Raw genomic sequence first — 22,638 nt, 5'->3', positions numbered from 1 at the left:
AAACCTTGGAATATATACAGTACCACTCTCCTAGAGTTTTGGATCACAAATGCATGATTTAAAAGGAATCAAAACGTTTTGTTTAATTTTTCTAGGTAATATTTGAAAATTTAAACTTTTGTGAAATAAAAAAAAATGTCTTTTGAGTGAATATTATTGATTAAATTGACCACAGCTCTGAAAAAAATAATCTGAATGGTTAGTCTAGTAACAGAACACTTAAATAACAGAAAAGATGCGGAGGGAAAAAAGACGAGTTAATTTTCCTGCAAGATATTCAACAGGACGACATTTAGCTGTTTTTGAATCGCTGAATAATCTGTGAAACAGCTCTGATGAAGGGAAAAAAGCAAATCAAATAGCAACAACTGTAAGGGGAAAAAACATAAGGCTCCGGTGGCCCTCTGAGAAAAATGACTAACATAACAAAGGAGGACCTGCTGGCTATGTGAACTTCCTGTGGGGAAGTATTGAAACCAAATCAGGTTAGGCCACATCTGCTCTGTCCATACGGCATGGATCACTTTCAGAGCAGTTCAAAGGCCAGCCTTTTTAGACTTACTCACAGAGGATGGAGAGGGGCAGCTGGGAACACATGCAGCAGACAGACGCATTGCAAGCACACATCCTGGTTTACCAGCATAGTTTTGGCCAAGTTTATAGACAATTTAGAAAAACATCCCCAAGGTGGTTGCCTTTTTTTTTCATTTGCATTCCTTTTAGCTTCACATTTCAAACCACAAAGCAATATCCAGAAGGGGGGGGGGGGGGGGGGGGGGGGGGGGTCAATGCAGCTCCTCCCTATCTCCTCATGAGTGTTTTACTCAATGAGACTCCCTTTATACTATCAACATCATTTTAATAATTCAAATCATTGGATCATGTTTAGGTTCCTGGATCTAATGTATGGGTTAGTGGGCATTCTGCACTTTGTATTATGAAACATAATACATTTAAACAGGCTTGCACAGAGTGTTTATACCACTGTAACTATTCCGTTTGCAGAAATCCTTATTAATGTGCAATGTCCCTGTCAAATAAAACAATAAATGTAATAACTAAAATTGACCAGCATAAAGTAGTATATGATTCAGTAGTTAAAGGAAAAGATTAATGGTTCACAAAGTTTTTACAGGTAAAAACCTAAAGGGATGTATTTAGCTATCCCGTGTCAACACTTTGAAGAACCACCTTTCAGTGCATTTACAACTGCAAGTCTTTATCTAGAGACGGACATCTTTACCCATTTTCCTTTACAAATTAGATTAAACTCGCTCAATCTCAATGAAGAGACTCTGTGAACATCCGTTTTCAAGTTTTGCCCCAAAATGACGATTAGATTCAGGCCTGGAGGTTCACTCGGCCATTCTCATAAATGAATATACTTTGATCTAAACCTTTCAATTATAGTTCTGACTGAATATCTACTTTCTGTAGCTGAAATGTTCAGTTTTAGTCTTATCAAGCCAGATCACCTTCTTCCCTATGTTTTGTTGTCTTCTCTATGGCTTGTGGCAAACTTTCAACAGGACTTCTTGTGGGTTCTCTCAACAATGGCTTTTTTTCCCCACTTTTTTTATCCTATTAACAGATTGTCCCACTTGACCCTGCAGAGTTACCATGGGCCTCTTGGCTGCTGTTCTGATAAATGCTTCACCTGCCTGGCATGTCAGTTGAACAGCAACTGCAATATTCTCTCCATTTTCAAATGATGGATCAAAGTGTGTTCTTCGAAAAGTTTAAAGTTTGTGATATTGTTTTATAACCTAACTCTACCTTCAAGCTCTCCACAGCTTTTCCCTGGACTGTCATGGTCCTTTGTCTTCATGATGCTGTTTTTTCACTGATGTTTTCCAATAAACATCTGAGGCCTACATGGAATAGCTCTAGTTCTACTGAGATTAAACACACAGGTAAATATTTATGATTCAAGTGACTTGTGAAAGCCATTTGTTGAACTGGAGTAAAGAGGGCTAAATACAAATGCACATCATAGTTTTATTTGGAAGACATTTCGAAAACCTTTTTTGTCTCACTTAAAATTCATGCACTTCTTTGTGTTCATTTTTGAAAAAAAAATGACCAACAAAATACATTGAGGATTGTGGTTGTAACGTGACAAAATGTGAAAATGTTTAAGGGGTGTGAATACTTTTGTACTACTTCCACCCATCTTCAAAACCATCAAATGTGCAACAAACATTTACTGAAAACAGTCTCAGTTATAAGTGTACGCTGCATTAAGGCTTCTGAAAACGTTATGGTGCCTCCTCCTAAAACATGCAAAATACTTACTGAACTGCTCCTCACATAAAATTCCCCAACTGATTTCTTCAAAACAAACATGCAATAGAGTCTACCTATTTCATGGTATCCCTATCTTTGGTTAACTTATTGCAAGTAGATACAGCAGTGAAACAAACAGCTGACCTATATGTGACCGATGTGACCAAAGTGGACTGGCATGTCCTGCTTCCTATCTTTGTGTTCCTCCTCCCCTCCCACGGCCTTTTCTATCTCTGACAGCTAAAAGTCCTTTTGAACCTAAGCCACAAAAATCAACCATCAGCGCAGTTATTGAAGAAACTGGAGCCCAGGGTGATAGCTTAACCTCCAAAGAGGGGGGAAGAAAGTCAGTTTTCTTGGCCCCTTTTACCCCTGTGGGAACCTGCGAGGCCGCCTCTGGATTAAGTCCCCGCCTTTAAACTCAAATAAGAAGGAAACTTCAAAGGCCGTCGGCCACCGGGGCTCCGCCCTCGCGCTCCCGGACGGCTTCACAAAGGATTTGCCGACGTTCGGGAATTCCGCCTCCAGTTCCTTTTATAGCGCCACTCGTGCGCTGGCTGCCTTCCAGGGCTCCGCCCATCCTCGTTACTTGACAACACAAAGGACTTCACGGAACTCACAAGCGCCGCCCACCTTTCCAAATAAGGGCAGTCTCTCCATGTACGGCAAACAATCGGTTCGAGATTGCACTTTTCTCTTCCTTATCCCGTTTATATGATCGGAGAGGAACTGCGCTTCAGGTTGGAAGCGGTGCGATCATGGCCGAGCGAGTCCAGCAGCCTCCAGCCAAGCGACTCTGCTGCCGGCCCGGCTACAACCCGGCATGCAGGCAGGGGCAGCGGGCTGGAGGAGTCCCGTGCGGCGGCGCGGGGTCCGCTCCGGGAGGGTCCGGGAACGGGAAAACGCACAACCCCGAGTCGCTGCTCGACATCGCGGCGCGGAGAGTCGCGGAAAAGTGGCCGTTCCAGCGGGTGGAGGAGCGGTTCGAGAGGATTCCGGAGCCCGTCCAGCGAAGGATCGTTTACTGGTCATTCCCGAGGAGCGAGAAGGAGATCTGTATGTACTCTTCTTTCAACGCCGGGGGAGAGGAAAGTGGATCTAGCGGGGACAATAACGACGAGACCCAGCTGCCTTTTCTGCGGGGTGTCACTCTGCTGGAGGGTGGCTGGGTGGACAACGTATTGCAAGTCGGTGAGTGGACTAAAGCGTCACAATAATGCAGGCAAAGCAGACTAAGAAAGAAAACGTCCCACTTGCCGTGTTTGCATTTTCCCGTGCACCTACATGGGGCTTGTGTTTCTTTTCCACAGCCGTGCCTATTATAAACAGGGTATTTCCACACCAGTCTACCCTATAGCTGTGTGAGAATAGCCTATTTTCAGATAAACCCGTAATTTTAGACCACTTCTCCTTGTTTTTAACCACTGAGCTGTGCGCATTGAATGGCCCCCGAGCAATTCAAATTGGAAGCTTAGGACTTTGTTCCTATTTTTGTTTCTTTCCAGCTCTCCATGCCCCCACCAATGGGTACGCAGACAAAAGCCCCCTATATCTTTTCACCGCTGGCTAAATAGACGATATTTAGAAAGGCTGGGGAGGGACGGCGATTTAAAGCCACAGTGCTTCTGTTTTGTTTGCCAAACACCTTTGTGAAATAAACTGATGCTTTTTCCCCCCAGCATCGCCAACATTTATCTGTAGCCCAAGCTGTATGCACATATACAGACAACGATATGTGTTTTTGTTTTTTTTTGTGTTCTAGCTACATTATTTGTGGTACAGCCACGAGTAAACAGAGGTGCTCCAGGCTCAGTAAACCCCCTCTGATTCCCTGCCCCTCTTGGCTGGCTGGCTTGTCTTTGCCAGTGCCAGAATATTTCACTACATTCGTCTGTGCAATAGACTCAGCTGTCAATCTGACTCCCCACCCTTGGAAGCGGTTCAGGATTCTAATCCCATTACCCTCCCCAGTTCATCTGAATCTTAATGCATTCTGTAAACAAGATTTTATGCATGATCTTCCTCCCTCCCTGCCTCCCTCACCATCTCCATCTCTCTCTCCCCTTGTTCCCCCCTTCCCTTCCTATCTCACTTCTTGGCTTACTATCTCCCCCCTAAAGAATCTGTGGAGATGGCTTCAGCTCTTGTGGGCTCAGAGAATGTGCAGTGCACAATAGTAGCCATGGAGCAGACAGAAAGGCAGGCAGCTCTCCCTCCTCTCTCTCTCTGGCCTGTTTACCAGATTCCCCAGCATTAGGCTCATTTATGTGCTCCCTCTTTTTGGGGCTTGAGGAAGCTGAACACTCAGCCTAGGGTAAAATAAAAAGTATGAGGCGTCACTAAGTAGATAAGTGTGTGTGTTTGCTTTGGATAAATACCCAGAAAGGGAGTAACGAGGTCATTTGCAGTTAGAAATCCATCAGTCAGTCATCCAGAGATTGGAATCAGCCAATTTTTCCTTGATTGACAGGTAGAATGCTGAAAAAAAATCTAATCTTTGGTTTCTATTATAACAAACTGTGCTTTTTAAATGCATCAGCTATGGACTTCCATGTTTTAGGTAAATAAAAATCTAATAAAGGCTAATGACATTATTGATACATATATAAGAATAATTTTGAAAAACACAGAAAGAGGTTGTGCACACGTGTGTGTTTGTCTTCATCTGTACGGGCTGTCAGTCTCATCCCACATGCTCACAGAGAGTGGGGAATGACAGGCGAGAACACAGCAGGGAGGAGGGCATGTTATGCTGATTGCAATTTTTGCCCCAGAATTTCTTACTCTCTTTTTTTACTAGCTGGGGAAAGATAAAGCCAAGGAAGAGCAAATGATAAATAAAAGATGCAGTCTACTCCAGGGGACAGGCAGCCACTGGAGGATGAGGGCTTAAAAACAGGACGAGCTTGGGAGGGTGGGGGGTGGGAAGGATGGGTGTATGTCAGCCACATCACAAACCACATGTATTGGCCCCATCAAACACATACAGTGGGTCTGGCCTGTAAAAGAAGCAGCGGGCTGATTGTGAGGGTGTGTGCATGGCTTTGTGTGGCTTCTTCTGTGTGTTTGTGCTGTCACTGGGATGGGGTTCAGCGTTAATGATGAAAGACAGTAGCGCAATAGAATAGACGAAGAGGTTATTGTGTACGGAGGTGGGAGGGGGGAGCTAATATACTTGAATGGATCTGCTGTCGCCGTATTCCTCTCCTTCCTCTCCAGTCTCCTCCTCCTCTGCCTCCCTTTGCTCCCAAGTGAGCAGCTATAAAACTCTCCATATTTACTCCCCTAAGGCCAACTACCAGCCCCCAGTCTCCTGTGATTATTTATCTTTTTTCTCAACGACATTAATCACACGCTTTTTCCTTTTTTTTTTTTTTTTTTTGCTCCATCTCTTTCCATGCATCAGTGCTGCGAAGAGAAGAGATTGGAGGGGGTGTTTTTTTTAAGAAGAGCAATAGATAGGGTGATATCAAGAAAAAGAGGGGAAGCCTAGAGGGAAAATGTGGGTGGAAAATGCAAAAGAGGAAAGAGAAGCATTGAAATGGTGATTGCAAGTGAAGGGGATGTATGAAAGTAAAGAATGAGGCTCAGAAATAGGGAGAGAGTGAGATAGATGGCTTGTTCTTTCTCCCATGCGAACTCATCTGTTCCAATGCCAGCCTTTGGGATAAATATTCATATATGAAGTGTTATCTAGCAGTCCACTGGTCCTCGTTTATAATGGGCTTATACAAGCTGGCTTCACCCCACACTGCCAACCCACTCCTCCCACTGTCGTATCACTGATGAATTTGTCACCTGCTGAGTGCTGAGTTATAGAAGCTCAACCTTAACAAGAACCAGTTCTGAAATGGACCTAGTTCTTGTTCATAGTTCACCAGCTGAACAGTTTGAAATAATGTGGTCTGATTTTTTTTTTTTTACAAAGGTCAGTGAACTACTAGCATGTTTATTAAGCCATCATGTTTTCAGAAATTATAGGTCTCTGAAATTGTTGTATACATTTGCCTGATAAGACTATATTTGTATTTGCACCCTCCTTTAAAGCACTACACGGTTGGTGTTTCTCTTAAATAAAGTTCTGATTGTGTTTAAACAGAGCTGATAACATCTTCACACCAACATCTGAGCTATTGTTTCACCCTTATTCATCTGTACGATGGTCGGAGAGAAGACTCAGAGGGGTATGAATGCATTAAAACACAGGCTGGTTCCTGTGTGTTTCTCTGTTGTACCTGCAAACCTACAGCTTGACTCAGTCCCTGTCAGCAGCAGACTCACACATAGTTCAATCAGGAACAGTCTCCAGACATAACTCACCGTAATCTATCAGTCTTGCTTGTTGGGGCATGGGCCTTTAGTTTGTATTGTTACATTTAAAGAGGGTGAAAGGCATGCATTACACCCATGATTGTCAAACTGTGACACAAGTCCCTTGGGAGGTATTTGGGTTGTCTTTTCTTGAATTCAACTGAAGACAATTATTTGGTGTCATGCGTTTACAAGATAAATGCCAAGCTAATAAGCTGAAAAGATGAGTTGTGCAGCACATTCACCTTTTCTTCTAAGAGTAACTACTAAAAAGAGAGCTGCAGTGGACAGTATTTCCAGAACTCCTTATATGAACTGAAGCTGACCGCGAAAAAGGACCAAGTACTGGTCACAGCGTATTTACTTTGGAAATGATACCAAACCCAACCTAACTACTGTATGATCCAGGTGCAAACTAGAGCTAAGCTTCTGTTAGCACTACTTACTAATTAGGTGTGTTTCTTTGCGTTGTAAAAATTCAAATAGTGATGGGCATTTATGTTTATTATTTGTCGTTATTGTGAAAGGTTTCTTATCATGATAGGAATTTTGATTTATCGTAACAATGATCAATTCCAATTAATTATGTCGGAAAACCCCAAACACTGATGGTATTGTTGGTATTATTACTTTTACTATTTTCTCCACTGTTGGTTCCATGAGAACATCAATAAATATCATCCGTCCATTTTCTATACCCACTTCTTCCTTCCTAGGTCGCGGGGGAGCTGCGGTCTCCAGCGGTCTACGGGTGAGAGGTGGGGGTACACCCTGGATAGGTTGCCAGTCCATCACAGAGACACACAGGACAAATAACCATGCACACACCCATTCACACCTAAGGGCAATTTAGAGAGACCAATTGGGAAGCCGGAGTACCCGAAGAGAATCCACGGAAAGAACATGCAAACTCCATGCAGAAAGACCCCCGGCCCAGGGTCGAACCGAGGTCCTTCTTGCTGCAAGGCAACAGTGCTACCAACTACTGCACCATGCAGCTCCAATAAATAACAAAAGACTGGAAATGAGTTGAAAATACTTATTTATTGTCACTCTTGTCATTATCATACAAAACAACACAAAATATCGTCATAAGTTTTTATGTCGATATTGGGCATTCCTAAATTCAAACGCAAAACAAACTTCACTTCTTTACGCTCCACACAACCGGAGAAAACTCTGGTCACCCCTGCACTCCCTCTGCCACGATGTGATGGAAATGTTTGAGCTGTTTTAAAGCTGTAACATTTTAAAATACCTTGTGTACCTTAATACCAATAACCACCTTATACCTTGATCACAGAAACTGAATGGTTGCGAGCTGATCAGAGATTTGCTACTCTTTCCCGCTGGTGTGCCAAGTTTCACTTTCCTTGAGCTTGTCAGTCAAACTGTGCTCACTGTGACAGCAGAGCATTAACCCACTGGTAAAGTTAAACTTCCAGACCTGCCTGTTCTGATCGCAGCATCTGTTCCTCTCCTCCTTTATGCAGTTTAGACTTGGTGGCTCATCACGCTTGAAAAGAAAGGCTAGCATTACGCAGCCCCATCCTCTAATTATAGAATTCTAATCCTATGGCTCTAGTATGGCATGACAAAGCATGTTTGCACTTCATTACTTTCCTTCCTGTTTCAGCCCTCCAGTCAGGGTCAAGTTCAGCCCTTCTTGTCTCATTTATTCAGAACATAGGCAGCCCCGCTCCTCCTCCTTTTGACCCTTCATCTTCATATGGCTTACCCCTTCCCACCTTCTTTGTTCTAAGAGGTTAAAAAAACATAACACCAAGCACCACACACACACTTTTACTATCCTGTTACGTGGGTAAGCCCCACATCCCCAAGGAGTGACATACTGATGTCTGGCATATGTCGCTCTCTGCAATATTATTAGCATAGGCTACATACTACAGCCTATTTACCCATTTCTCCCTGTTAAGCTAATGTTTCACATGAGGCTGCATGTCATTTTTATCATGCAGCTGCCCCAAGTCAGAGTGATGAGGTGGACACTTTGAAACGGCTTTAAATTCAAGTAGAACGGAGAATGAATTCGCATATCCCGTCAACTATTTTTGGTGTGTTTTCCACGGTGGTGTTGCTGGAAAAGATAGCCTGTAATATTTTACTTCTCCCCTGCCTAAAATATCACTGGATGTCCATGGCGGTCATGCCTGTTTGAGTGTGAATGTCATCTTCCTCTGCTCCACCTATTTTAGAGACAAATTGGTGTGTGTGTGTGTGATGTGTGTGAGTGGATCTGTCTTTTGCGTCTGCATGCTCATAACTCAGGTTAATTTGTTCACGCTCTGGAGAATCTTAATTAGGTTTCAGCGTCATCTACTCCAGTTCACCCCCTTTTCATCATGATGTCAACGGGATTGTGAAATAACAAGCACAAGGATGCTGCCTTTTTTAAGATAGTTTGTTTTTGAAAGGGATCATCGCACAAACTTCTCTAAGGCTGGATCTAATTTCCTAGGGTTGTGCTAAGCCCTTCCACGTTGTGTACTTCTTGGCATTTAATTCAGAATCAGCTTTATTGCCAAGTTCGTACATACAAACAAGGAATTTGACTCCGGTACACTTTGCTCTTCGGTTTTGTTTTTACATTACAGAATATACATGTTTACAATGTACAATATACACATATATAAATAAAAAGGTGCATTTGCAACATCTGTATGCTGTTGTTTTGTACTCTATTGAATGTTCAACAGAGAAACAGCCTGGGGGAAAAAACTGTCTCTGTGGCGGCTGGTTTTAGTGAACAGTGCTCTGTAGCGGCGGCCTGAAGATAAAGCTCTGAACTGTTTATGTGCAGGGTGTGTGGGGTCTGCAGAGATTTTAGCAGCTGTTTTCCTGACCCTAGACCTGTATAAGTCCTGGATGGAGGGAAGGTCAGCCCTGATTATTCTATATGCAGACCTGATTATTCGTTGCAGCCTGGACCTGTCCTGTTTTGTGGATGAGCCAAACCACACTGAGATGGATGAAGACAGGACAGATTGAATGATGGCAGTGTAGAAGATGACCAGCTGCTCCTGTGGAAGGTTGAACTTCTTGAGTTGCCTCAGGAAGTATAGTCTCTGCTGGGCCTTCTTAATTCAGATATTAGTATAAAATACTCCACCTACAAAAGGCGCAGTCCTTCAAGTCAGATCTCTCTGATTACTGTATGTATATATAGATAGTACGTATCAACATGGTATGGGCCTGTATGAAGTGCTGCTGGTACGATACCCTTAAGTAAAACTTTCTGGTGGTTGCATATTATTTATTTGCTTATATTTAAAACTGAAAAGCAGCTATTTTTTCCTACTGGTGCAAAAATAATCTAACAAATTAGAGTTTGTAGCTTTACTAATGTTATTTATAACATGTATTTATTTTGATTGTAAGCAAAAATGTAGAAGATCTATTAAATTTAGGCCTTGTTGCGCAGTATATTTTGTCTTTTTTGTTGTTTTGGGCCATTTTGTTGTTATGCTCCTTATAGTGTAACACTAAGAGCACAACAAGCTGATATTAGATGGTTATTTTGTTGGGCTATCTGCTCAGACAGCCATGCTTAATAAATATACTTTCTTTAACTTGCCTACTGTAGTTAAAACAGTGTTACCTTAATAAGTGTGATGGGTGGCACTCCTTTGGTTATTTGCCATGACTATTCATGTTTTTCTTCACCAGAAACAAAAGAAAATTGTCTTGTTTGTAAAGCTAATTTTACCACTGTTTCGTATCTTGTCATGAATGCTCATATCTTGACAAATTGGCCTGTTACGTAAGTCTAAACATAAAGAAGTGAAGGGGATTTTGTGGAAGCACTGTGTTCTGCTGCAACAGAACAGGGTATGCTATTTTTGAGGTGATGTCAATGTCTCGTTGTTGTTTTTTTATTCCATTTAACTTCTAGTCAAACTCCAATGTTCTATAGTAATCAGAAAGTTGGTGATGCCGTCAGTTGCACCATCGTAGGAAGTTGATGCCAGTTGCACAATAGGGTAATAGGGTAGGATAAAAGTATCCATATTTTAGAGAAATGTGATGCTAACCTTTCCAGTTTCCTTTTTTGTTAAGAAAAACTGAAAAGATAATCAACAATAGAAATTGGTATGCATTAAGTCACACATTTAATGGCTGTTATGATGATAAAGTATTTTAAACTAAGAAATATTCAATCGTTGCTTTTTTTCTTTTATTTGCACTGATTAATAATATCAGTAGAAATTATACCAAACATGATCTATCTGAACACTTCATACAAGACATTATAATGGTTATTGTATTAATAAAAAAATTAATTGAGAAAATATTTATGTTTGAGAGGATATTTGTGAGTGCAGCTTACACCTCTGAAAATCTTTGTTCAGGGGCTACAAGGCTATTTCCCTTTACCCTCTCTCTTCTTCGCAGAATAATTTGGGACAGCAAGCACCCTAGAAATGTGAGGGTTAAGGACTAAGAATAAAGGACATGGGGTGACACAGGGTTCAGCCTAAAACTCGTATTCAACCCCTTAGAAGGAAAGCAGCATGCCATTTTTATGAGTTTTGGCATTCAGTATGCATCTGACACCCAGGAAGATATGTGGCAATTTCTAACATTGCAATACAGCATAAAAAAAGTAAATGAAACAAAGGACTGATAAAGAAGACTATTTGGACAAACTAGTTGGTTTTTGTCTGTGTGAAAACACTAAGCCAAATGCCAAGGAGAAATTTGGCTTCCAAAGTTAAAGCAACACTGAGCTCTTTTGTGAAAGAACACACTCATTGACATCCACATTTTCCCTTGCAAGGTCTTTAAAGGGCTTCTTGAGGACCCACATTGACTTCTGAAGCATTTTGCTCACAAAGGTGCAGAATTTGAGATGCAAAACTTGAATCTTGCATGAACATGTCTTCTACACAACATCGGCAGGCCCTGATGATATATTTTTTTTGTGGGTGAGGGCTTATTTTCCCTGTGTGTGTGTGGGCTGCATCTTTTTAAGTGGGTGGATCTGGTTTTGTTTTGCTGCTGGGCTGGAGCAGTTCCTTTATCTTTTTACAATGCCCATTGAGAATGAGTCCACATGCCATCCACTGAGGACAAGGAGAAGAAACGCTTTTAAACACTTTGTTAGTATGTGGGAAACCAACATGTTTGTGAGGGACGAAACTTGTGACGTTGGAGGTGAAGAAGAACTAATGGTTCTGAAAAATATTGCCAAAGCTAATTGGATCCTAAATATCCTACAGTCAGGAGAACAGATGCAACCTGTGGATACAACTCCATGATGAGGCTGTGGATGAAGCAATCTGGTCAAGGATCTGGTGCCTCTGGTCTTCCCTTAGGCATGTGACTAACCCTGAGCTTGTACCATCATGGAAAAATTGCTTAGCCCAGAGCAACTATAAACATCTGGCCTTCCAAGAGCAAAGGGCTGCAAATGCATGCAAGTGAAGGTTCTTTAGAGAAAATGTCCTCTCAGTCTGGCTGTGTGTATTTCAGTGGACGGAAGAAACAGATTCCAGGCCTTTGTCCCCTTGGGTTGGCTGAATGGAAAGACGAGGGGATACCTTTCAGCTGTTGTGTAATGGAAACACATTAGCCTAGCCTGGATTTGTGCTGGCCTGTCTGCTCTTGCAGATGTTTCAGTGCAAATGTTAAACAAAGATTATCTTGTCTAAGCCATCTATGAGTTAAAAATTGTTTAGAAATGTTGATTTGCACAAATATCTGAAATATAAAAGTATTTAATTCATTCAAAAGGAAAATTGATAATTTTCTTCTAAAAGCAGTGTTATCAAGGAGTGACCATAAATCTAGTAATTTTCACTTTACATATACAATTTAAAGTTCAGTTGCATAAAGTCAGTTTTGCTTTTCCCTTTAAACGCAGTCCATAAAGCAAAGCCTTTTTATGACAATGCCACATTGCACCTGTTGAGTGACTGATACATTTTCCAGAACCATCCTCTCTCTGCTTCATCTCCAACCCCTACAACTTCCAAATACGTACATTAGAAAAACTGTCTGCCAACTGTCTTAGACTTTCTACTTAATCAGCCCCAAGTGTTGACTGGCTGATTGGAAATGTGTCTATTTTTATCTTCCTTGAAAACACTCAAGCTATGCGCTAACATGTTTCTGTAACAATACTATTTAATGTGTATGCTGTTACTGAGAGAAGAAGATTCAGGACTACCTGTTTTCAAAATCTGAGGTATTTCAAAAATGTCAGGAAACAGATACACGTATGAAGCTGCTTTGGAAAAAAAACTCTATTTTCTTAACACGTCAAGACAACTCTGCAGCTCACACAGACTGGCTACAAGAGAGAGTGAGACTTTCAGCAGAAAAGACTGAACAGAGTGCAGCAAACTGTTTCTGTTAAATCCTTTTGGACTCTCAGCCTCTGGCATAGAACATGCTGGATTTAGAAATGCTGGCAGCCTCTTGGAAATCTCAAAGTAAAAGGTTAATGATTGTCATTCTTTAGGGAACACTCTGAGACTGGAGTCTTAGTTGTGCTAGCCACGCTAGCGACAGTATAAGTTGTTAGTCAGTTTTAAAAAGGAAGGCACACATTTTTTTGACTTATATCTTATGCTGTAGTTCTAAAGAACAATTGAAAATGGGCTAGTATCGGTTATGGAAGCTGTGACAGACTGGCAACCTTTCCAATGACTGTTGGAGATAGGCACAAACCCCTCAGTGACCCAAACAAGGAAAATGGATGGATGGATTAATGGATGGATATATGGATGGATCAATGGATCAATGGATGGAGCTTTACAAAAAGGAGAGAGCAGAAATTGGCTAGAAATTTCTGATCAGTGCAAATGCCTCTAGATAGACTATATACCTATGGTGGATTATAATCTCGTGTGATAATCCCCTATTCACTGTTCAACAATCTTACTCTACTCTTCATATTTTCAGTAACAATCCACTCAAGACATACAGTTAGACAGCCCTGGCATCTTTCACAGGGGCTAATGTCTGGTTCCCTTATTTTCCCAGGCCATCTACCTGACTGGAGCCAATCTCTGTCCCAGTACTATTCCTGGACTCAGACATAGCTGTTCCCTCCCTTCCCCTCTTAAATCATCACTCCGTGGTCCAGACCTATCTGCCACACTGCTGGGCTTTTGCAACCAATGCTTAAGGACCTCTCCAAATACACACTACAAGAGCAGTATGCATTAGGCCTTATTTAAATAAACCAGCTAAAGTAATAAAGTTCCACCCTAATCTCTGTAATGTCTGCCCCCATCCCCGATCCAGCCTGACTTGTCTCCTGTCCCAGACTGTGGCTGCTGGGTGTGCGTCAGCACAGCTCCTCGGCTGGCTGACTCTGTCTAGGAATCCAGCCCTGCTTCCACCGAGCTGGTGCCCCTCTAGCCTCCGCCAAGCCTTGTAGCACGGGGAGCAGAGGATAGAAAGGCTACTAAATTCACAATGACAAGGCTCCTATTAAAAGACGTTTTTTCTATTTCATTTAATGACTTTTATTACCAGCCGCCCCTCTCTCTTCGATTTGGCAATAATAACAACAGGGGAATGCAGCTCTCAGCATTCTCCTATCTGATTCTGCCGTTTGCTTTTATTTTATTTTAATGAATTCCTCTTTGCACCAATGGGATGCTGAAACAAGCACAAACCCCCAATACTCTGCTCACTGCAGCAAAGGGTTCAGGGAATTTTTAATGTGTGTGTGCATTTTGTGACGTTATATTTATGCACATGATGACATTATAAGTCAGACAGTATGTCTTATAAACACCACATATCCTTTCAGCATTACCAATAAACACCCTCTCTGCATGGTTTGGCCATTTTTCCTCAGGAGGATGCTTTGCATAACGCTGCTTGCTAGCTGGAGAGGTTGAGCACAAACGATCAAAAACGGCAAAATAGGGTTTTGGTCATTTAGCCTCTCTGCCGTTTTGTACACAACTTTTTCTGTGTGAAATGGAGCTGCCTACTGTTAGTCCAATCTTGCATCGGTTCAAATCTGCCAAGGGGACTTTTCAAACCAGCTTTGACAGTTGAAGTAGTTTTTTTAAATTCTACCCATAGTTTATTGTAAGGACATGCAGGTATTTGATTCCAATATCTGTCAGCAGAAAGTCACTTTTGCTCATCTAGTGTGGTCAGGGGCTATAATATATAATATTTCATAACCCTCATTACTGGTCCAAACTTCACAGAATGGGAATGTGTTGTATTATGAAGTTTAAAAATATATTAAATTCAATTCAATTATACATGGGATTGAGCACTGGCGACATGCCCAGGGTGTGTTCTGCCCCCCACCACCTTGCTACCCTGCACGGATGAGGGGTTATAGAAAATGAATAGATGGAAGGAGGAAAGAGATTTGAGCATTTTTGGTTTGTTCCCACAATTTTTAAAAACACTTAGCAATAAAAATAAACCGATACACATTAAGAACATGGATCAGAAATGGTTTGCTGACAGGGTTGAAATGGTAGCATGTGATAACAGAAAATAGCTAATTAGCCCAGGACGGTGTGTGTTTGCGTGTTCCCAAAGTCACTGTATACTTAGACCGCAAATATACCAGAGCTGTTTGTCCATTTGGTTCATGTGGGCCAGTGTGAAAGCTCATCTGAACTGTGGTGTGGGCCAAACAAACAAACTCTGGTCCATCTGAAAACATGGGTCTCATTTCACTTAAACCCAAACCCAGGTGCAGTTTGCTAACAATAGAGTAGGTCACGTCTCTTAGATGTATAATCTATGGACATATATGTGATCTGAAAACAAGGAAATCCCCGCTCACTGCCTGTGTAACCAAAGGAGTATGCCATTGTCTTTTTTTTCTTCGCTGCATTCATCTCAGACATACAGGACAACATGCTGATAGTTTGCAGCGCTCGCTTCAGGCTAGCTGCTTTAACATTTAATGGCTAGGAAGGATCCTTAAACCAGGTAACCAGGTTTTTCTAATTCCCCCTAGTAATAATAAATATCTCATATTTTTGAATTAAATTCTTCCAATCCCCAGTTTCTATTTCAGCTATCCCAAGAATTAGTATTAACATTGTGGTTAGCCAAAAGTCAATTCTTACTAGGAGAAACTTTCATTTCCGATATCTGTCATTAAAATAGGAATAACAGGTAGTTTTTTATTATTATTAGTAGTATTGTTAAGTGTTAAATGCATTGCCCTAGCTGCTTGCCATTCATATTTGACCGTTTCTGATAGTAGCAGTTTTAGTTGTTATTTGGTTTGCCTTCAAAACTGTAGTGTCAAACCAAAACAAATGAAGGTATGATATTTATCAGCAATTATCTCCACTCTATCAACCCATGTCCCCTGGTCTATTTTGGTGTGAAAGGACCCTGGATCGTAAAGCTTTGCCCCGTTTGGAACATTAATTTCCTAATGAAACTAATGTCCTCACAAAAACTAGCTTTGAACCTTACTATTGGTATGTGTGGGGGTATGAGTTTTGTTCCCAATGAACTCCTTCAAAGACACCTCCAGCTGAGTAAAGTTAGACTCCTAATGTTTACTCCATCTAAACATGAGCATGTGAGTATATGACTCTGTGTTAATGGCTTGGTGGGGGTGTTTATGACTGTGAGCATGTCAGGTTGAATAAAGGTGAAGCAAGTTAATGATAAGAGGTGGATGACATTCCCGTCTGTCATCATTCCCATCCTATCTCATTTCCACCCTTGTGTGCACACACTTTTGTGCCATAAGCTTTAAGACGCACACCATTAAGGCGCCTTAAAATAAACACCGGCTGAGGCCATGAGTTTACCTGCCACTGACCCTCACTCTTTGATGGAAGTATTCACTCATTGACTGGCCTCTGTCCCGTTATTGAGCTGGCCTGGTGCTGACCTCCTCACTTGACCCATAGGGATTTACTGAAGTCAAAGGCCATGCTGGTCAGACTGACCCTCCAGTGGCTGATTACTCTGCTTGGAAGACAGGTCCGTACTACCATTATTGTTTTCCAATGAATAGCACATGACCAAAGGCAAAGATCACTTGCATGATTGAATGTTGTGTTTTGCACATCCCAATGAGCAGTTCTTTACCTGAGAGTTTATTCTGACAAAGGACAATGGGTAAGGCCTCTCCTTTTGTGGAGCAATCTGGAATCTGAGCCAGATTGAAGTGGAGAGAGACGTAGGGGTGTGTTAACCCCCCTCCATCTATTTTTTAGCCCAGCATGCTCAAGTGCCATGTGAGATATGTACTGTAGACTGAAGAGGAGGAGTTCCTGGGACTGGAAGGTGCCTCTGGCTGTGCCTGGTCCAACAATGTCGTGGCTGTATGGCATGTGAGACGTGCATTCATTACTCCATTGCTGAGCCAGGCTGAATAGAGCTGGAAAGGCTCTCCAGGCATGAGAGCGATGGAGACTAAAAGAAAGAGGGATTCATCAAGAATGAGGGCTAGGATTTCAACTGATGAGGGAATTTTGTTTGCCTTTCTAAAGCGTTTCGTCTTTAAGGACTTTTTTTTATTCACTCATTTGCTTTCTTACTTTCTTGCCCTTTTAAACCTCTTTTCATGTTTCTGTGTTTTCTTCTCCTCCTGATTACGTCATTCCCACCCTCCCTACCCTCTTTTGCATCGCCTCCTTGTATTAACAAGTTCTCATGGTTCTGTTCCTCCTCTTTTTAAATTTTCACATTCATTTCCTAAACTTTAAAACAAAAACTCATTGTATTAACATTGCCTCCATCTAAACACTGCGTCCTCTGTCTGCACTTCCCAAATCCGGTTAGCAGTCTTGCTAACTCCTGCTCTCAGTGCTTATGATCTGTATCTAGACCTCAGCAGCTATTGCTATTCCTATATTTAGAAGCTAGGTTTAGCAATGGCTACACTTATGAGAGAAACATATTTTGGCCTATTTCATATGGTGTTTTTTCTCCAAATTTGTTAATCTCCAAATTGTTGTTTTTCTTAATTAAATAATTTTGATTTCTCTTCAGGGAGTATAATTAATAGCATTAAAAATGTCTCTTTCCAGCCTTGCTCTGTTAGCCATCCTTGTTTGGAGCAAAAATGTTGTCATACAGTGTGTGTGTGTGTGTGTGTGTGTGTGTGTGTGTGTGTGTGTGCGACAGAGAGAGAGAGAATTTGTAAAACAGGGTTTTATAAATTTAAGATAGAAACAAAACAATTTGAAGTTCACATTTTAAATTCCCATCAGCATCTCATTTTGGTGATTAGCACAATTGCTGTGTTCATCCTTCTTATTATCTGGTACAAGTCTAGCTTTCTCTCGATCTCTCGCAGCTTGAATGAACCACCTACATTGAACTGCCTTGACATGTCATAGAAAATAAATCATCCATTTTAACAGATTTTCAAACTTTGTACTTCCTCTGTTTTAAGTTTTAGAGCCTGACTGATACAGGAACTTCTTTCCTCCGTAATTGCATCCACATGGAAGAGTGTTGTCAGCGGTACGGTCAATAATCGAAAAAAGATTAAATTTTGAAGTGGCTGCAACTTTACTGTGATACATTCAAACTTTCTGTTGTCTACTAAAATTGGCTGTGGGTCAGTTTGGTCCTTTGACAGTTCTACATAATGCCAGGACAAACGTTTTGAGCATTAAAGTTGTTGAAGGTAAACAATCAAAAGCCCAAAATGGCAAAGAAGTGGACTCACCAGAACGTAGCTAGTTAATCCATTTTGACATTTCACATTTAGTGATAATCGAAAAGGTAACTTTTGGTATTCTGTTATCTGTAACAACTTCCACACTGAAGTGTTGTTGCCTCCTGGTAAAGCTTTTGTATTGTGCATGGACTAATTGGGATAAGGGAATATAATATTGGATTTTTTTTTTTCTAAGAAGTTTCCTTTTTAAATAGCTTCTTACATGTCTGTGTCTGCTCTGACTTCATTTTAAAATACCTCATTTAGACTGAAAATAACTCATTTCCAGTCTTCTTCCCATGGTACGTTCTTCTAAACCTGAGTGTTGTTGTCAGTGTGACCTGATAGACCATAAGTATGGTCACACAAGAGCTGCACGATTTCAGGAAAATATTTAACTGGAATATTATTGCTGAAAATTAGGATGACGATATCGATATACGATATTTTCCTGACACATTTGTTTATTTACCATTACATAACATCCGCAACACTGTTTGTTTTAGCATCGTTCTCACTAAAGATATACATCAGGTTGGGGTATTAAGAGCAGTTAATGTCCTTAATGCCCCAACCGTCAATAATGATTGGTGATTTAATCGATTTTGCAGTTCTAGTTCTAGTTCTAGTTCTAGTTCTAGTTCTAGTTCTAGTTCTAGTATTTCCTGGTTGGAAAAAGATCAGATTTTTGAGTTTCCAACCAACAAATCACCGGCAAGGCCAGCCAAGCTGAAAAACTTCCAATGTCATCAGCAGATTTTGAAGTGCATCTCTATCTTTCCCGAAGCTTGCAGGTTTCCATATCTACTTCTTTTTTTAACTGTTGGGGGTATACATAAGCACAAAAAGGGCGGCAGCCACTTTCTTCCCTCAGTGGTTCATGTGGAAATACATCAGGTTGTATCTGTGCCATGTTCTGAAGAGTAAGTAATTTCTATTATGGTGGAATAAACTTGGCTTTGGGAAGAAAGACAGTCTGCCACAATGTGTCATTACCACTTTGTCTGTATTTTTGCCCAAACCTCACTATCGTGGCCTGGCTGTCTTTCTAGCCATGAGCTGTACTGCTGCTGTCCCTCCTGGGTGGCTACATCATTTACCCCCCACCCCATACCCTCCACCACAGCCAGTGACAGCCTCAGCCCAGGGTGACATGGGTAATGGTCGTCTCTGATGTACACCCTGACTCAATTGAACTGGATGGCAGACACACGCCTAAAATAACAAAAGAAGGGGAAGGGGGGGTGGGGGGTGGGCTAGTGGGAAGAAGGGAAGGGAAGGAGCCAAGCGATCGATAAAGCTGGGACACATTGCCTAATAAAGATTTATTTCTTTTTGTCCCCCTCGCCATTCGCCTTGGCAGGGCTGAGAGGGGGAGGAGAGAATGTGATTAGTGGACTCCTTCTCCCAGGGTGCCTCTGATAGCGTGTGCATCTGCAGCAGCATGTTTGCCCCAATGCGTTTTGTGTATTTTTACATCTCTTGTGAGTTTATCACATGTGTCTGTCTCTCATCCCAAGAGTGAAGGGGGTTAAAAACAGCCTCTGCCGTTTGTTCAGCCAGCAGTGGCGCTAGCAGCTGCAGCTGTGTCCCTGCCCCTCTTTGCCTCTCTTCCTGTCAGCTAATATTTAGTTAATCTTTGGTCTGGGACCTACGGGACTGGCCGTAGCTCCTGGTGCCCCATCCATCTCACACTGATCTATATTCCACGCTGGATCCCTGTGCCATTAACCACCACCGAGGGGGAAGATGGAGCCGCAGAGAGGTAGAGCACAGAGGAAAGGGCGGATGGGTGGAGGTAGAGCTGCAGAGAGACAAGCGAATGATGGAGAGGAAGCCATAGAAGGAGGAGGGGAGCTGTCTCCCATCTCAACACTAAATGGGAAGAAAAGGCTACTCCAGCCAAAGCAGAAACCTCCACCCCTAATTTTTAGGAAATGTCTGCGCAAAAATGGTGTACTCAGATGGGTTTTTAAAGTATAAAGCTCCTCTGTTTCCATCCTTACAGGAATTGCTGCCTTGGAATTACTACCTCAATCCAACATTAAATAACAGAGGGTTTGCTCTAGGCCTGGTCCAGTTATCTCTATCAAGCCAGTCATAGGTTTTAAAAAATTCTGATTTCTAAACTACTAAAACTTTCCGTCATACTGTACCTCAGGTTTATTGTAGTTTTCAGACTGCATGGATCATAGAGTAATGTACCACTGCCCCTCCTCCACCTGTTGCTTACACACTGTCAGCTACATAAAAAAGGCTAGTACGCTTTTCTCTCGCATACAAGACAAATGTGGCTGTATGGAAATCTTTCACATCGCTGACAACATGGACAGTCGTGGTAAGAAAACTGAAGAGGCACTATCCACTGATTTCAGGCTTTACTTTGTTTTGTTTTGTAGGTTCTTTGATAGAAGCTGTAGATTTCAGTCCAACAGAAAAGGAAGGAAGATCATTAGCAGTTTTTATACTGTATGTCCCTAGTCTTTTTTGTAGAAGTTTTTGTTAAGCTCATGGAAATTGCATCAAAGCGTATCCCGTTAGTTAATGTGTTTTTATTAAGCAAAAATTTTGGGAATCCTAACTTTTGAAGTATTAGATGAATAAAAAAAAAATCTAAGTTTTTGTTATTTGTCCGATTCTGACCTCTGACTGATTGGTGCATTTTTATTTAAAACTAGTTTGAAAATAAGCTACAAGCGGCATGTCTGACAACAGGCTGGCTACCCCAGCAGATAGCCTGACTAATTTAATGCTGAAATTAGCTTGTAATACATGTTTTACTGTATATAGAGTAAAACACTTATCACATTTTATGCAATGAGTGAAAAAACTACTATTAATTTTAATTGTTGATTTAATCTATACTTCAGCTTAAGTCAATGTGTCAAAATAACAAATAAACATTTTTGAAACTGTATTATTTAATATGTTTATAATATTTCAGCAGCAGGAAGAATTTTCTAGCTAAAAACAGTTAGGTCAGGTTTTCCATTTTTGTTTCCCATTTTTGCATAAATATCATGTTACTGTGTTATTGTTACTCAACGATATCATATTGTGGGTACCCTCATGCCTTCTTCAATCTAACATTCAACAACAAGGTGTTTGCACATGGATGCTTTAAAGGTGGAAGGAAAACAAGGAGGACTGAGGATGAGAAAAAAACTGAGGCAGAGATGCAGGAGTGAGTGAACCACATGCAATTAGTGGGCCACTTGGTTGATATGTGTTGTGCAGTTATCAGAGGATCCACCTGCAAAGGCTCTAAGTGCTGAGTCACTTTCGAAGGCACAGACTAAATGCTTCTATGCCAGATGCATGGTCCATTTCAGTGGAACATAATAGGCTGTAAAGTGCTTTGTAAGCAGTGACTGCTCGCCTCATGGCTAACCCTAGACTTTCACCCTCTTGAACCCTGCTCTAAAGCTCATTTCACCACTTTTATGGAAACATGGTGTGTATTTGTTCTGCTGTAATGACATTTGTTGTTTCCATCTTCTATCCTTGTTGGTCTTCCTGCACTGCATCCTAGGCAGCCACATTGAGATATCTTTTCTCACTTCTTTCTGCACTCCCCTTGCAATGTTCCCTCTGCTGGCTTGAGCACATGTGTTTAAATGCGAGCACCTGTTTGAGATCTTGGTGTGTATGTGTGTGTTTAGGGTCATGCCTGCAGGTCATGCGTAATGAATAGCAGGGCTGTTGTTGAGGCACAACTGGTTGAAAAGGCAGCAGCCAGAGAATAGCTCACCAGTGAAGGAACGTGAGGAGGAAGAGAAGGAGGACGGACGACTGAATGCAGAAAGGGAGGAAAGGAATGAGGGAGCCAGAGAATCACATAGGAAAAAGGAGAAGAGCGGTTGCAAAGCCACTGAGCCCTAACCACCTTCTGTCAGCCTGTCTGCTCTCAGTGCTGTTTTCTCTCTTATAGGATTCTAATGGCTTTTCCACTGTCCCCTTTCCAAACCTCCACCTCCTTCTCCTCCTTCTCTTTTCTATACCGCTGGGCTGTTTTGTTCTTCCTTATTCCTCTCCATCCCCTTTGCCAGCTCAAATTCTCGTATGCGGTCTCTGTGCTGCCTCCACTCCCATTCTCTCTCTCTCTCTCTGCGGCCGTCCAGCTGCTGGCCAGAGGAACAGCTGACTAAATCTAAACCTCGGGGTCCCTGGCTCTGGCTTCGACTCCAGCCCTGGCTCTGCTCGCCCCTTGCTTCATCTCTCCTACCTCTGGCCTAAAGCCCTGGCTCCTCTCTCAGCAGTCCCAGCTCAGCCCTGAACCTGCCTGTGAGCTTCGGCTCCAGCTTTCGGCGGTTTCCTCCAACCAGCCCCCTCCAACCAGCCACCTTGTGGCTAAGAGGCCTCAAAACCCTTTATGCTCTGACCCTGCCCTC

General features: G+C 41.9%; 1 protein-coding gene across 2 annotated transcripts in view; it reads left to right on the top strand.

Annotated features, from left to right (window-relative positions):
* Nucleotides 1-1,991: 1,991 nt before the first annotated feature.
* The window catches only part of LOC124877636 (zinc finger SWIM domain-containing protein 6), a 63,267-nt gene continuing 42,620 nt past the window's right edge, over nt 1,992-22,638 (top strand). For both annotated transcript variants that reach the window (XM_047380994.1, XM_047380993.1), the window contains exon 1: nt 1,992-3,477. In XM_047380994.1, the coding sequence (XP_047236950.1) occupies nt 3,045-3,477 (433 nt within the window). In that variant the 5' untranslated portion in view covers nt 1,992-3,044. The remainder of the gene's footprint in view (nt 3,478-22,638) is intronic.

The sequence above is a fragment of the Girardinichthys multiradiatus genome, chromosome 12, assembly GCF_021462225.1.
Source record: "Girardinichthys multiradiatus isolate DD_20200921_A chromosome 12, DD_fGirMul_XY1, whole genome shotgun sequence".
In the NCBI taxonomy this organism is placed as follows: Eukaryota; Metazoa; Chordata; class Actinopteri; order Cyprinodontiformes; family Goodeidae; genus Girardinichthys; species Girardinichthys multiradiatus.
The sequence above is the reverse complement of the archived record's forward strand: the minus strand, read 5'-3'. Positions and strand labels throughout refer to the sequence as shown.